At 36.2% G+C, this 15,857-nt stretch overlaps 1 protein-coding gene across 1 annotated transcript; it reads left to right on the top strand.

The window, feature by feature from the left end:
* Window positions 1-12,511: 12,511 nt before the first annotated feature.
* LOC138324533 (neuronal acetylcholine receptor subunit alpha-5-like) lies at window positions 12,512-14,249 on the top strand. Its single transcript, XM_069269588.1, has one exon. The coding sequence runs from the start codon at window positions 12,548-12,550 to the stop codon at window positions 13,700-13,702; it is 1,155 nt and encodes a 384-aa protein (XP_069125689.1). The 5' UTR covers window positions 12,512-12,547; the 3' UTR covers window positions 13,703-14,249.
* The last annotated feature ends 1,608 nt before the right edge of the window (window positions 14,250-15,857 follow it).

Raw genomic sequence — 15,857 nt, 5'->3', positions numbered from 1 at the left:
TTTTCAGAAAATATTAATACTGAAAGTTTGATTTTAGATTGAAAAAGAAACTCTTGTAGGAGGTGCAATTAATTCATTGTTGAACACTTTGATTTTACTTTGAACAATCATGCATTAGGGAAATTTGCCCAGACACAGTTTTATTACCATCATTAGGAAATATTTTCAGAAATCACCTAAACCCAATTTTGCTGTTTCCGGAAACTTCTGGTTGTTATACAATATTACAGAATTTCTGAGAAATTGCGATGTTCTACATTGTACTTACAGTTTCGGTATCGGCAGATAAGGAGATTTTCTTCACTGTGTAGTGTCTTTAAAGGGGCGATTTAAATCACAGTCAGAGATAAACCCTACATGAAGTGTACTAAAAAATAGCTTTGTTGTAAATCGTGATCTGATCGTGTTATTTGTAATCCTATACGGAACAGGGCGGAATCAAAGTTGATTTATGATATTGACATTTACTTCCCCAAATATTGCGAATTTATAGTTTTATTATAGAAAACGTAATAAAAAATTACAGTTACATGTTTTATAACTAATAATCTATGAGAAATCATGAAAACTGTTTTATAATATAATTTAATAAAATTAAGAATATATATATTTATTTTTTAAATGTTTTAAATGAATATCTGCAGAAGTCACTTTACAATTTCTAATAACACTGTTAACATGTGAAATGAAATTATAGACCACATATAGATTCCGTGGTATGTACTTCTTTGCATTTTTAAAAACATTCACAAAAATATCTTTTGACTATAGATTTTTTTCCCGTTAAAATCACCAGACCGGTGTTTCATCCAACAAAATCGACGTTACAAACAGTAACTGCATCTTAAATAAATGTTGAAGCCAATGAAAATAATTGAATATCAGTAAAAGTCTTTAAGATTACCTTTTGGCTTTCAAATATGAAAAAAGATAAACAAATCTTTGTAAGAATTTAGAAATTATTTTTAATGCATTACCCTTGTAATCTTAAATCGTTTGAACTAAGTTACCATGGAATGCTTTTCTTGTTATCAAGACTTCAATCATTCACTACATGTCTGAAATATTGTAAGTGTAATTTCGAAGAAAACAAACATTTAGTTTGCTCATTTATAGTAAATTGAAACATTCTTCAAATATTGGTTGAAAGTTGAAGTAGCTTACGGTTCAAAACCAGTCCCCACGTTAGGGAAGGAGAGGCGAAGAAGAATGTTTGGCTATGCGATTGGGTGTCGTAGATCGTGAGTTCGAGGCCCGGATAGGGCACAGGTCAATAAATTGTCATACTTTTTAAATAGTGTTTCTTTGATGCCCAGTCCCTATAATTTGTATATTATCTGTATTCAGTAATGTTTCAGAGGTGATCGCAATCAAGTGGTTTCGATATTTAGGTCATACTTCATTTCCAGGGATTACGATCATTTACGATCTCTATATCGCAAGTAATCGCAATTAGTTTGGGTTGAATGACTAATTTTTTAGCCGCCTTTAGTATTTATCAAAACTCTATTTGCATTTGGATATCAATTCATTATTTAAAAAAATGCCATGCTAGGATCGCCATTTGCAACTTTTATGTCTTCAGAATCGAAATTTGAAAACGACTTTGACAATATTTGGATTATCATGTTTGTAGTTTTATGTAAAAATACACTGTATAGTAAGACTCTTTCAGTATATTTAGCAGACGTAAGCGCAACCGAACCGAGAACATCCTACCATTTCTTTGAAAACGAAACGAAAACGAAACTGATTTTCTATAAATCCCTTGAAATAGCTGTGTATAATATAGATTCTATAGCTTTTTAGTAGGTCAGATATGAAGTCAGCAGATGGTCGGAAGGTCAGTTGTGGTTTACAGGAAGCAAAGGGTCATTTTATAGGTGTATATATCTTATGTGTCTTTAAATTTCTTGGCAAGTAGTTACACATCCATGCTACGATAGGATAACGTATACCAAATGGACAACAGCATACTGCTTTGCCTCTCGGCTTCATAACCAGTTTACACAACTCAGAATTAGATTTGGAAAATGTTGAACAATTTGCCAAAAAATCTACATACGAAAAGCTGATGATGTTCATTGATGGGCTGCAAAAATAATCATGGGTCTTTCTACACTGAAACTGGCTAAGCTACTCTTCTAGGGCGTTGTATCGTAGAATCTTCCATTATTATATAGGAGCACAGCAAATAAAAAACTGAGTTTTTATTAAGTCATATATTACTATCTATCATGTATTATGAGATGCTGATATATAAGTGGATCTACAGGAGGGTCACTGAATTCAGTAATACCCTGCACTTGCCGGGAGTATTACAACAGTTTGTAATCCTGACGGTAAACAAGTCTTCCTAATGAAAGTCCTAGACGCTTATATTCGCAATGCCATACATTGAGGTACCCCGCACTACTTCGAAAAAATCTTTTAACCAATCCTACCGGGGCTGGGCATCAATTATCCAGTCATACAAATTGCAACCTATCGTTGTTCACGTTTTTACGAATGATGTTCACGAACGGCCTCACATGCATATTGTCTCATGCGTAAGTTAAGTGCATGTTTTGGGAGATCGTAGTATCTTTATGTTGTGTATTCTTTTAGAGTTAACCTTTTGCAATTTCATAGTGCTATATCACTGCGGCATGTCACCGAAGACACCAAACAACACACCCCACCCGGTCACATTATACTGACAACGGGCGAACCAGTCGCCCCACTCCAGGTATGCTGAGCGCTAAGCAGGAGCAAAAGTTACCACTTTTATAGACTATGGTGTGTCTCGTCCAAGGGAGACAACCCAGAGCCTCCCTCACATTGATGAGGACTCAACCAAAGGCCAAAAGTGTGGTAGTGTCAAGGGAGACGTTAGGAAGTTAGTAAGAAAGTAGAGAAACGATAAGATCCTAAATTTAGTCGCCTTTTACTATAATTCTAACGCCCTACCTGTATGTATTGTTGTACATTGTACAACGTTGTATTGTACTGTTATACATTGTATGCAATTGTTACACCCTTAGGCATGATAGAAAAAACATCACTTAATCATATAAGTATGCATCTTACGAAATACTATGATTGTTACACCCTTAGGCACGATAGAAAAAAAACATCACTTAATCACATAAGTATGCATCTTACGAAATACTATGATTGTTACACCCTTAGGCATGATAGAAAAAAAACATCACTTAATCACATAAGTATGCATCTTACGAAATACTATGATTGTTACACCCGTAGGCATGATAGAGAAAAAGACATCACTTAATCACATAAGTATGCATCTTGCGAAATACTATGATTGTTACACCCTTAGGCATGATAGAAAAAAAAACATCACTTAATCACATAAGTATGCATCTTACGAAATACTATGATTGTTACACCCTTAGGCATGATAGAGAAAAAAACGAAATAATATGAACTACATAATTCTTAAATATGTTTTTTTCTTATAATTTCACTCTTATTTCTATGTTTGAATGTACCGTGTCATATGATACGTTCTTCGATGCCAATAAAACCATTTGCTGCTACATTAAAAAATGACAAAAAGTATATATCATTTTTTCTTTCATACCTACGGGGCAATACACCCATGCCGCCTGAAGTTGTATTTTGCAAGGCTACCCATGCAATAAAGCCTCGTGACGTCACGGCGTCAACAAAATTTCTATTTCCTCGGTAAAAATTTAACATTTTTTTTCCACAAAACTAGACGGGTTTTACTATAAAAGATGCAAACAACGGAATTTTTATTGAAAATATGAAAAATTGACTTCCAGTTGGCGATTTCTTCGAATTTATTTCAAAATGGTGGGACATTATAGTTGTAAAATTGCAATAAAACGTCGAGGTATAAAAGAAAAATACTCTTTCGTAAGTGGATATGAAGGAAAGGGATATTCTACCTCAGGATCAAAATGAAATATTGTTGCAAAACCCTCGGCAAGCCTCGGGTTTTACTTCATTTTGCTACTGCTTAGCGCTCAGCAAACGGAGAGTGGGACGACTGGTTCGCCAGTTGTCAGTATAATGTGACCGGGTGGGGTGTGTTGCTTGGTGTCTTCGGCGGCATGCTTCAGTGATATAGCACTATAAAAAGGGCAATAGTTCCACTATACAAGAAGACAACATGAATTTACCGCAGTCTCCCAAAACACGCACCTCGCACAACATACACGCAACACACCGCATACATGGGAGGCCGTCCTTACATGACCATAGCTGTTAATAGGACGTAAATTAATCAAACAAACAAACAAACAAAACTTCATTTTGTGACCCTCGGGTAGAATATCCCTATCCTTCAAATCCACATATGAAAGAGTCTTATAATCTAAGCTTAAATCTGGATTCACGCGTATGTTATCTCCTCGAAGAAATATTTCATGGTTACAGTCTTTGCTCTGTAATATAAGTAATGAGCCTGATTTTAAAACCAAATCGTAAAGTGCTGTTTGAGTGATTTACAATTAATTAACTATTCTGATTTACTGTGAGTTCAATATCGACTTTTGCATGGGATAGAAAAAGGTATCATTTATAACTTACATTGCGAGTTACTCATGATCAGTGATGATATTTTACATAAAAAATACCATAGGGTTAGCTGTATATTGCATGCTATTCAGAACATCCATGTTCTGTCGGTGAATGATGCAGTCATCTTGAAAAGTAGAAAACTACAACACTTCGATTGAGATGTGGTGTTCTTTTACACCTCTGTTTTCAAGTCTATGGCATTGATAAAATGGAAAATTCAAAATATATTTTCCATGGTGGTCATGTTAGGATAAGCAGATCGACCCGAAAAATAACAACACTTAAAGCAAGGGTCATCAAAAGTTTTAGCTCAATCTAACAAGCACTTTATAACTTTGAAGTGCGTGTGTATAGTTTACGAATGACGCACGGCCAGCGGTTGGCAACAACGACGAAGCATGATGACTAGATCATCTTGACCTTTCAGAGAAGTCGATGTAGAAATACAAATGTACTGTAGTTAGCTGGCGAAAGGATTTTTGCTTAACATTATATATTTAGTAAATATTTTTATTTTGTCCGACAGGAGTTGCCTTAGAATTTTACCCTCTGTTGTTCCTAAAAACGACTAAATTTAGGATCTTATCTTTTCTGCTCTTCCTAACAGAGTTTTTTCTTTCTGACGTTTCCCTTGACACCGTCTCTGTTCTGACCGAGACACACCATAGTCTATTAAAGTGTTAGTTTTCGGTCCAGCTTAGCGCTCAGACACACCATAGTCTATTAAAGTGTTAGTTTTTTGCTCCAGCTTAGCGCTCAGCATAAGTGTGACGTCTGATATGGCCGTTGTAATTACGTGTCTACGGCGGCATACAGTGAAATAACACAAAAAAAGGACAAAACTTGCACTTACCACAGCCTCTCAAAACATACCGCATTCACACGCCGCAACACTTTGCACATATGGGATGCCGTCTTTAAATAACACTCACTGCTTGTTTGTTTGATTGATTGATTGAGTAATGGACATTATGTTTCTTGCGTTTGTTTGTTCGATTAAATTTACGTCCTATTTTCAGTCGGGGTGATGTAAGGACGGCTTCCTTTGTGTGTGGTGTGTAGCGTGTATAAAGTTGGTGATGCGTGTTTTGGGAGACTGTTGTATACTGTAAACCAACTCTCTCTCGCGGCTATTAATTTTAGTGATTTTCATTTCAAAACAAGTTCTCGGGGAAAACATTCGCGGAATAAAACATTGAATGATAATTCCTATTAATATAGATGGTGTAGATATTCATTCTCGGAGATGAACTTTCGCGAATTTACTTGGGTCGCGTATTTCGCGAAATTAAATCGCACGCGAAAGGAAATTGATTTAAAGTACTCGTGCAATGTTGACTTGAATAGTGATATGTTGCCCTTTTTATAGTGCTATATCTGAGTACATGTATATCCCTGAAGCATGTCGCCGAAGACACCAACCAACACACATCTGCTTACAGGACGAATGTAGGGCGTTAAAATTGTACCTAATGCCCCTATTGCATAATCGTAAAAGGCGACTGATTTTATCTTCTCTCTTCTTCCTAACTGATTTTATCTTTTCTAATGCCTCCCTTGGCACCGCCTCACTTTTGGCCTTGAGTTGAGCGTTCGCCCTGTGAGGAAAGCTCTTGGTTCTGTCCCCTGGCCGAGACACACCAAAGTCTATAAAAGTGGTAGTTTCTGCTCCTGCTTAGCGCTCAGCATAAAGGGAATGGGACGACTGGTTCGGCCTTTGTCAGTATAATGTGACCGGGTGGGGTGTGTTTTTGATGTCTTCAGGGGCATGCTCCAGTGATATAGCACTATAAAAAGTGCATAAGTTCCACTATACAAGTTAATATAATCAAACAAACAAACAAACTAATAAACCAAATGTTCAGTAAAAAAAAAACAAATTCGCCAGTTTAAAGAACGTGTGTTTCGCTTTGGAAAATAAAAGATAATGTAAAAGTAATGCGTTAATAGTACGCACTAATCATCAAAGAAATACCAGTATCAAAGAGTGAAAAATGATAAAGCTTTCTTCGAATGTTATGACGTATGGATTTAGACGTCCTTGTCATATTATATATATACATTAAACATTCGGTATGTACTAGTGTAATTACTTAATAGAAATATCCGTGATCAAAATGACAAAGCATTTGTTCTCTGAAAACACATGACCTCTTCAATGAAATTGGTGGGGGGGGTATAACGAGTCAAGTTTTCTTCAATTTATACACCAATATTGATATAAATTCGGGGGGTGGGGGGTGGGGGTGTATAGCGAGTCAAGTTTATTTCAATTTATACACCAAAGGCTCGCAAAAATAAAAACTTCTCAGACTCGTTTCATAAAATATATATAATAAATTGTTAATTAGATATAAAGAACGAGATCACCAAATAGAATTGATTTGACAAGGACAGTAGCCAACTCGTGTTTGTAGATGAAGCACAAGGCGATAGACAGAGGATGCCAATCCTTCTAATCTAATTGTTAAAGTTTTGTTCATAAACCGCAAATATCTGTGGCTAATACCACCTTTATTTTCGGTAGAGAAAACTTAGATTTCAACGAAGGAATGCACATGAATCTAAAATAGCTCTACACATATAGAGCCTTCCTTGATCGAATCTGGCTCAGAAATTATGTTTGACTAAAAAAATATTTTATTTTTGTTTATTTGTTTGTTGTTTTTTTTTACTTATAAATCTTGAAATAGACATTAAGAAGATGTTGCGAGGCTCAGTTATCTTTTCATGAAATATTTCATAGCATTTAATGATTTGTTTTTCATTATTGTTTTGATGTATTTTGGATCAGCACTGTTCCATAAATAAGTGATATTTTGGCCTCTATTCAAAAGTGTTACAGTTTTGTAAGGTTGCAACATAGGAAATGTATAGGATTTATTAGTGGATGAAAAATATCGACACTGGCCGACTTCTGCTCTGCTCTAACACACGACAGTAGGTCTGTGACCTTTAGTATAAAGATCACGTCTGTCACTCTGTGTTTCTTAGAAATACTAACTGCAGTATAAGGAACATCCTGTGCACAGTTTATATCACTCATTAGACTATTAAAGGCTTCCGCCGTACCACATAAACATGTTATCGAGTGTAACGTACGTTGTTTGATTGGTTTATTGGGCCTAACATCTAATTAACAGCTAAGGCCATTTCAGGACTGTCTTTCCTGTACCCGGTGTGTTTTATGTGGAAGTGCCTGTTTTTGGAGGCTGCTGTATATCATGTAGTCTACATTGTAATAGTGGAACTCGTGTCCTATATAATTATAATCCATCGATGAAAGAAACTAAATGTTAAGACATATCCGTATATTAATTACTTGAAATTGTACACGTTTATAATAATTATTTTCCGATAAAAACCGAAAAAATAAGTAAGCATAGAAGGTAAAAAGGGCCGCAATGCAAAAATATATAAGAAGTATAGAGCTAGGTATAATTGTAAAAAAAAACTCAGGAGGGTGGCATCTACTTTCCCCATGCAACAAAAAGCGAACTTTGAATTTAAAAAAAAATTTGTGTAAATTTGTGGCAAAATCGTAAAGATCCGACCCAATCTGACTGGTTGAACAAAGTCACCATTATACTCCCAACAGATAGATCCTCTCTTAAGTGAGGTAATTTTGACCAATATCAGCCCTTAAATGCAAGTAATGCATCAGAATTGCACCTGCTACCCCTAAAAGGCGACTAAATTATGTACCTTCTTCCTAACTTATTTTCTTATTCCTAACGTCTCCCTTGAAACTACCTCAGTTTTGGCCTTCTGTTGAGCGTTCGCCCTGTGAGGAAGGCTTTGGTTTCTGTCCTCTGGCCGAGACACACCATAGTCTATAAAAATGGCAGTGTCTGCATCTGATTAGCGCTCAGCAAAAAAATAATGAGACAACTGGTTTCCCGTTGTCAGTATAATGAGATCGGTGGGGTGTGACTGTTTGGCGTATTTGGCTACATGCTTCAGTGATATAGACTATGAAAAGGTCATATACCGCAGCCTCCAAAAACACGCATCACACAGTTCAAACACGAAAAACATCGCTTCCATTATACATATAGGAGGCCAATAATATAACAAAATACACCCTGTATTTAATATCTCTGAGCAACGGGTACAACAATATGTTACCACAGCAAATATGCTATTTAGCATCAATCTGAAGAAGTTGCGGCAGCTACTTGTAAAAATATTAAATTTATTATTATAAATATATGTATATCATAAATAATAAATATTAAAGTTTTTTTATATGTATTTATAGTTATAATTCATTCATGATAACATTTCATAATGTGACAATCCTTTGGTAAACCTTCATACAAGTTGGTATCTTATGGTGGCTGATATGCGCCCGAATTTCGTTATTTTATTCTTTCGCCCCGCGTAACATGCGTAAACTGAAACGAACTATCAGTTTCTAATTTGTTTTGAGTTCCATTTAATTAAGACGGAGCTCGAAACCACACCAAAATTCTATTTAAAAAGCAAACTGCGAATCAGACCGCACCCGAAATTTGCTTATGCTTGAAAATACAAAACGGAACTTTTGAGTCATCAGGAATAACTCAACAATAGAATAATGCCTGCCACAGGTATGGCAATGAAGGTTTACAGTTTACATAATCGATATGCCATCGTGAGCCACTTCAGACTCCTAGACTCGTCTCCTCAGTGTCGATTTTACAATGATCCAATGAAGTAGGCATCCAAAACCGAAATAATGGGATATACATGTACATTTTGATGTTTGTGTCGGCATTTTATGTGATTACATTTTTTATCTAAACAACTCAAATTTTATAAAAAAAAAAAAAAACCACATTTATGTTTGGCAATCGTTGATGAACGATAGTAAGAAGAAATGGGCGAGTATGTTTAATGGAAAATAACATTTTGTTTCCTTACAGTTTGTGGTAAGCAGTACCGACATTAATCCGGTGTCATTCTGTGTCTTCGTATCATGACTATCAAACTTCCGGCATCAAACTGGGCGGTGTTTTATGACACATACAAACTCAGGAGACGTTTCAAAGATCTTATGTTTCTCCTCTGGTATCATTTATATCGTCACTTTGGGTTAAAGGTTGAGTGGGGGTGGGACAGCCTTCTGAATTAAATGTAATCTTTATTTATTTTACACCGATTACCACACAAGTTATATAACCTGCACAAACCACTTTCGATGACCCGGATGCAAGTGCACGTACTGTAGGGTCTTCTAACAGTGGAAGGAAATCGGAATGTCCGGAGAAAAATCCACGTGATTGGGCAGGTGACCCCTGTTATTTTCACGTCTGTGCGAGGGATCAAACCCCGGCCGGCTAGGTGAAAGGTGAGTACATCACCAGACCACCCAGACCAGCTGTCGTGCCAACTAAATACAAATGTGGAGAAGGTATTACTAAGTTGAGATAACTTGTGCTTGACCCTTCTGTACATTTATGACAGTAAAATATATTTGAGTCGAAAATTCAAAAATCAATAAATTGATGTAATTTACTTCACTGGCTTGTCACCATTTTAAGTACGAAGTGGGTGGTTACCTGCAATGTCCCAAGCACAGAGGAACAAAAATAGCAACAAATTGTAGATAAACAAACAACAATGTCCAAGTGATTTAATGGTATTTAATGGTTAGACTGTTTAACGTCATTTAGATAATTTGTTCAGTTTTCATTACATATGTGCTGTCCTGCAGGAAAGGCGTTAGAATCGTACCTGCTGTAGCCCCTGAGTGAGTGTAAATGGCGACTAAATTTTGAATATTATAATTTTTATTGTTCCCAGTTGACCTTCTTCATTTTGACCATGAGCTGAGTTATCGGCCCTGTGAGACAAACCCCGGGTTCTGTCCTTTAGACGAGACACACAATAGTACAAGTTTAGCACTCAACACACTTCTTATTTTCCGACAAATTAAAGAGTACATAATAATGAATTACATTAAAATAGCAAAATGCAAGTACAAATTACATATCATTACCTGCTGGTAGAAACATTTATCATCAGTAAATTATAATCATGATAAAGTTAAGTCAAATTCTGAGCTTAATGTAATATAGATATACAGAACTAATATAACGTAAATCTAACCAATTCGGAAACATTTCCCCATTTATAGTGCTATCTCATTGACTAAATACTGCAATAGACACTGAACAGCATACCCCACCAGGATTGTCAGACGTAGTGATAAAGTGATTTGCTGGTTATGGTCCGACAATATGCTGTAATATTTACAGTTTGCACTGACACGGACTCAATAACCATACTTTCTAGTATTATCATTATCAGTGTATAATGTTAGCACAACACACGCGGCGATTCTATTGTTACGTGAATACTTGATGGCGTAGCAACGTGGGATCATGACCCCACTTTTGGCGGGAACATATGAATGACTCGATTCCAATCAGCTGTTCAATCGAATTCGTTGACGATGACGGGAGAGAAAATAATATGTGTATTTTAATAAAAAATATGCAACTGCCGCGGGAATTGATAATATTCATTTACTTGAAAAACTGTAAATATAAGGAATAGATGTTTATTTTGTTGAGGTTATGAGGGTATAATGATAATGGAGCCCGTGTAAATTTATGTAACCCTGCTTCGCTGGGGTTACATAATTTACACGTGCTCCATTATCATTATACCCTCATAACCTCAACAAAATAAACATCTATTCCTTAAATAAATGATCCGACAGATACGAGTGGAATCGGGCTATATGCTTTTGGTTTTCATTTTACAAGCATATGATCGCAAAACGCTAATTATAACGCAGTAACTCTGGAATAACTGAACAAAACTGAATAACATTACATCCTCTGAATAACAGCATACAGTTTTGTAAGTTCTGCTTATAATTCTATCTCAGATCGTTCTGATAATAGTAATCGGTTTGAGTTATAGCTTTTTAGCTTACTTTTGTATTCGAGGTTTAAATTTCAACAAAATTTCAGATTAACTTCAAATTTTCAATGGGAAAGCATTGCAGGAAATTCAGTAAAGTCATTTTAGTTTCTTTCCTTAAATATATTTACTGCTTTCAAATAGAGAATTTCTAGTAAAGGAAGATAGAGCCTGTGAAAAATTACATGAAAACAGGAAAACTTCGTTCAAAGGGAGATAACTTGATTACTTACTACGCTGATTCTATGGCTTGAAGTGATTAAAATAAAGACATTTAAAAAGTACACATGTACTTTCCTGCGGAAATGGCATGGGCAGACATAATTGTCGAAATGTCACGCTCTGTTGGAAATCAGATTTTTTTCTTTAGTTTATTATGACTTTTACAGGATTTAATCAGCTGTATCAACAAAACAATAAGCCAAATTGGAAGTAGTTTCCATACCAACGACCATATAGTACTGCCGGGGCGTATTGTTGTGTATTGACATAACTTTTTATATGAAAGGGAATCCATTGACGAAGACCGATATTGGATAACTGGCTAGCTCTTGATCAATATTGTCGTGGAAGTGCATATTTACTAATTGTCACTTCAGTAAACAAGCTTAATTTATTAATATTTGTTTTCACTCATTAAAGATCCCTAAAGCTAAAACGAATTTAATCTGCCAGAAAAACAAAATTGCGTATTCTGTTTTGCATGTATAGTCGCACAGCAGATCAAACGCATATCTTGACCTGGAAAGTTATATTCTCAGTTCCCTACATTCAATGGGAACAAGTAGTCAGACTTCGCCGACAGGCCACATCGATTGTTTCAAAAGATTGTATATAATCTACATCGGTTAGAAGTCATTCTTACTACCGAAACATTTTGAATAATCAAATATTTCGTCAGCTATTGAAGATGCACCGGGGGCTGATTCATTTGGTATTCTCAGCCTGGCTTTGCATTAGAACCGTGTACCCTGTAATGCTTCCGGAGACACAAAGGTTATATAAGCAGCTGTTTCAGAACTACACTGTAGAACTTCGGCCAGTGTTGAACCAGACTAAACCTGTCGAGGTCCGAGTATCTATGGGTATAATGTCCATCAACGACTTGGACGAGTTAGCGGGTACAATTACACTTACTCTCATCTTTAATTCTGTTTGGAAAGAGGAACGATTTACATGGGAACCGGATCACTGTGGTGGCCTAAAATCATTGACACTTCCTCAGGATTCCGTGTGGCTACCGGAAATGGTTTTAACGACAGCTGCAGACGACACTGTTCACATTTCTACCAAGGGTAATTTCAAGGTACGCGTGGATTACACCGGTTTGATGAATTGGTGGCGAATTGGAATAATCAAGTCTGCGTGCGTGGCGGATGTAACGTATTTCCCGTACGATTTTCAAAAATGTCATGTGGTTCTATCCCCTTTCGGTTACCAGACTGAAGAAATTAGCTTGGTTCCTATGCGGGATACCATTTCGTTTGACCATTTCTCAAATAATGGCCAGTGGAAAGTGATATCATCCTCAGTGAAGGTCAATTCCCTCCCGATGACAAAAGATAACCTGGAAGACAGTGTAGAATTCGCTAACTTTACCATAGTGATTGAGAGAAAGCCATTGTACTTTGTCGTGTCGGTAATTATCCCGATAGCACTTCTTGCCCTGCTCAATCCTTGCGTGTTCGCCCTTCCCATAGAATCTGGTGAGCGTGTGTCCTTCGCTATTACTGTACTGCTGTCATTCGCGGTGTTTGAGTCCATGGTGAGCAATTATATGCCCCAGGGTTCGGACCCTATGTCTTTGCTGTCTGTATTTCTAGTAATTACCCTTATGAACAGCACACTGATCACCATAACAACGATCTTTCTTCACTCAATGTACCACAAGGATGAGACCGAGGTTGTACCGGAAGTGCTTGTCCAAGTGCATTTTTTCATTAGACAACGCACACTTTCGCGGAGAATAAATTCGCTCTGTCATAGGCACACAGGCAAAAAAAACATGTCCGAATTACCGGAGTCGGATAGCAAAACACCATATGGAAAAACCGAAAAATCAGAATCTAAAATGGCTGCCAATATCAAAGATGTCAACGCCGAAATCAGGTCAGTGTCCGAAGAGACCCCTGTGAACTGGAAACAAATTACTGAAACATTTGATCGTGTGTTCCTCACAGTATTTCTCTTGTTCAATTTTCTGTTTTGCTTGGTGTTTTTCCTGTATATATCGTAGTAAAAATACTCAACATAGAAATATCTGACTTGGCATCAACAAGGCGTTATCATATGATTTCCACAGTTTGAACAAGTTCATCGTTTCTACGAACTCGTCAATCATCATTGACGGAATGCTTTTGTTTCGCTTACTCCACGGATAATTGTTTGTTTTCCATTTTAGAATGTTTTTCTTTTTCATGCTGAATTTGGCTCGAGTTTTATTCTCAGCACACTTTGAACTTTGAAATACGAATCACTGACGAAATATGCTTTGACTCCGTAGTGATTGTTTAAACGATACTTTGGAGAATGTATCTACAGTGTAACCACTGTTTCAGATTGAACTAACGGTTATACGTTTCCTTTAACATGTGAATACACAATTTGCTCCATGATTCTAAACTGGACTAGAAATAGAGGAAAGTGCAATTTTGGTAAACATCCCAGCAGACGACTTCCAAACATAAGATTAGTCCCCTACACTGACAGAACACAGACTATGATGGGCGAGATGTAGTCTAGCAATATGAGGATTTATGTAGTCACTACAGTTAATGGTTTCCACCGACGACATCACAAATTGTGATGATTTGTATGACACGTTGTTGTTCGTTATTAATGCATGTGTATGTAATTGTTCTTTTGAATGGAAATAAAACATGTTTATCGCAAATGCTATATGTATTATTACTTAAAATTCTTTGAAATTCGATGATATTGATATCTGATTGAGAGAAGCCACAATGCAGTAACCGTAACATCAAAGACATATTGGAATTCATGGAGGATTAATGCAGTAGCCAATTGATCGCGTCAGTTTCTATCGCACGTTTTCAGACACCCTTTCATCTAACTTGCTTCCATCTGCTCGGTGTTAGTGTATGTGACTGGATGGTGTGTGTTTATTTGGTGTGTTCAGCGGCATGTTTCAGTGGGATAGCACTGTAATAAGGACATAAGTTCCATTATTACAAGGAGACACTAAGTAATAAACGATCTATTTATGAAATACATGGTTTATTTAGATGCAGTTTTTGCAGACAATCATAATGCCCTATTTTAATTTCATCAAAAGATAGTTTAATACTTAATTTTTACATTATTTACTTATTTGGTTTGTCTGCTTTAAAGTTGATCAGGTTAGATCAAGAAAACTGTTTATCAACGATGATTTACCCATAATATTGAATAGCAATGTAGACAATTTAATCATCAGTAGCTATAGTTTGTAACTTATAATTGTTTTCCGTTACAGTACAGGAATAATCAAGTTCCTACACCAGACTCGTATTAGTAATCAAAATTGTATTTAAAGTTCGAATTTTTACCTTACAATTGTGTGAAATGTCTTGTTTTTCGTAATTTATCCAATCTATTCTTGACAGTGATTATAATTTTAGCTGATATAACACCATGAAGATTATTCCAATGTTCTAGCAGTTCCATTTGCGAAGGTTTTGTTTCTCATCGTGGTCCTCGATTGTTGTGGTAATATCATCTGTGAATTTCCTCTACCGCTTTCCATAGTTTTATAAATCACACGTTACATTAAGTTGTATATCATTAGTGACGTCACAATAGTCACGTTTTGGATGTCATCATAGACTTCTCTTTGGTCTGGTTAGTTTGTTTATTTATTAGTTGTCAATGTAAATATACCACAAATATACCGCAGCCTCCAAAAAGCATACAGACATTCACAACACATTCCACACATTTCCTAATATCACGGATAACATTAAAGGGACAATTCAGTCTAAGAGAACATTAAAATCTGTACATTTATCGGAAAACCCCCAGTTTTAAAGGAAATTAAATAAATCGGTTTTACTGTGATATGCCAGAAAAGCCCATGGTGGTGAAATGTGTGTGTAATGTTCAAACTCGCTCGCTGTCGACATTACACTTTGTGGTCGAACATCTTGTATGCCGAACCCTGTCCCTTGCTCGTAGAGTAATGCTACATTTGTCTAGAACTGCTCAAATCACTCTGACAGTAGTGTGTTTACCTTATTAGGTGAATTGTCTTGCCTAAGAAATCATTTTGTCACCTGTACAGTGGTTATGTAGTTCATTTGTTTGACGTGCGTGACTTTGGCTCGGATACGGGTACAGCGTGCATTTTGTACCCGCTTAATCGTATTGATCAACGATTTGTAATTACAACGGTA

This window comes from Argopecten irradians, chromosome 5 (assembly GCF_041381155.1).
Source record: "Argopecten irradians isolate NY chromosome 5, Ai_NY, whole genome shotgun sequence".
Classification (NCBI taxonomy): domain Eukaryota; kingdom Metazoa; phylum Mollusca; class Bivalvia; order Pectinida; family Pectinidae; genus Argopecten; species Argopecten irradians.
The sequence above is the reverse complement of the archived record's forward strand: the minus strand, read 5'-3'. Positions and strand labels throughout refer to the sequence as shown.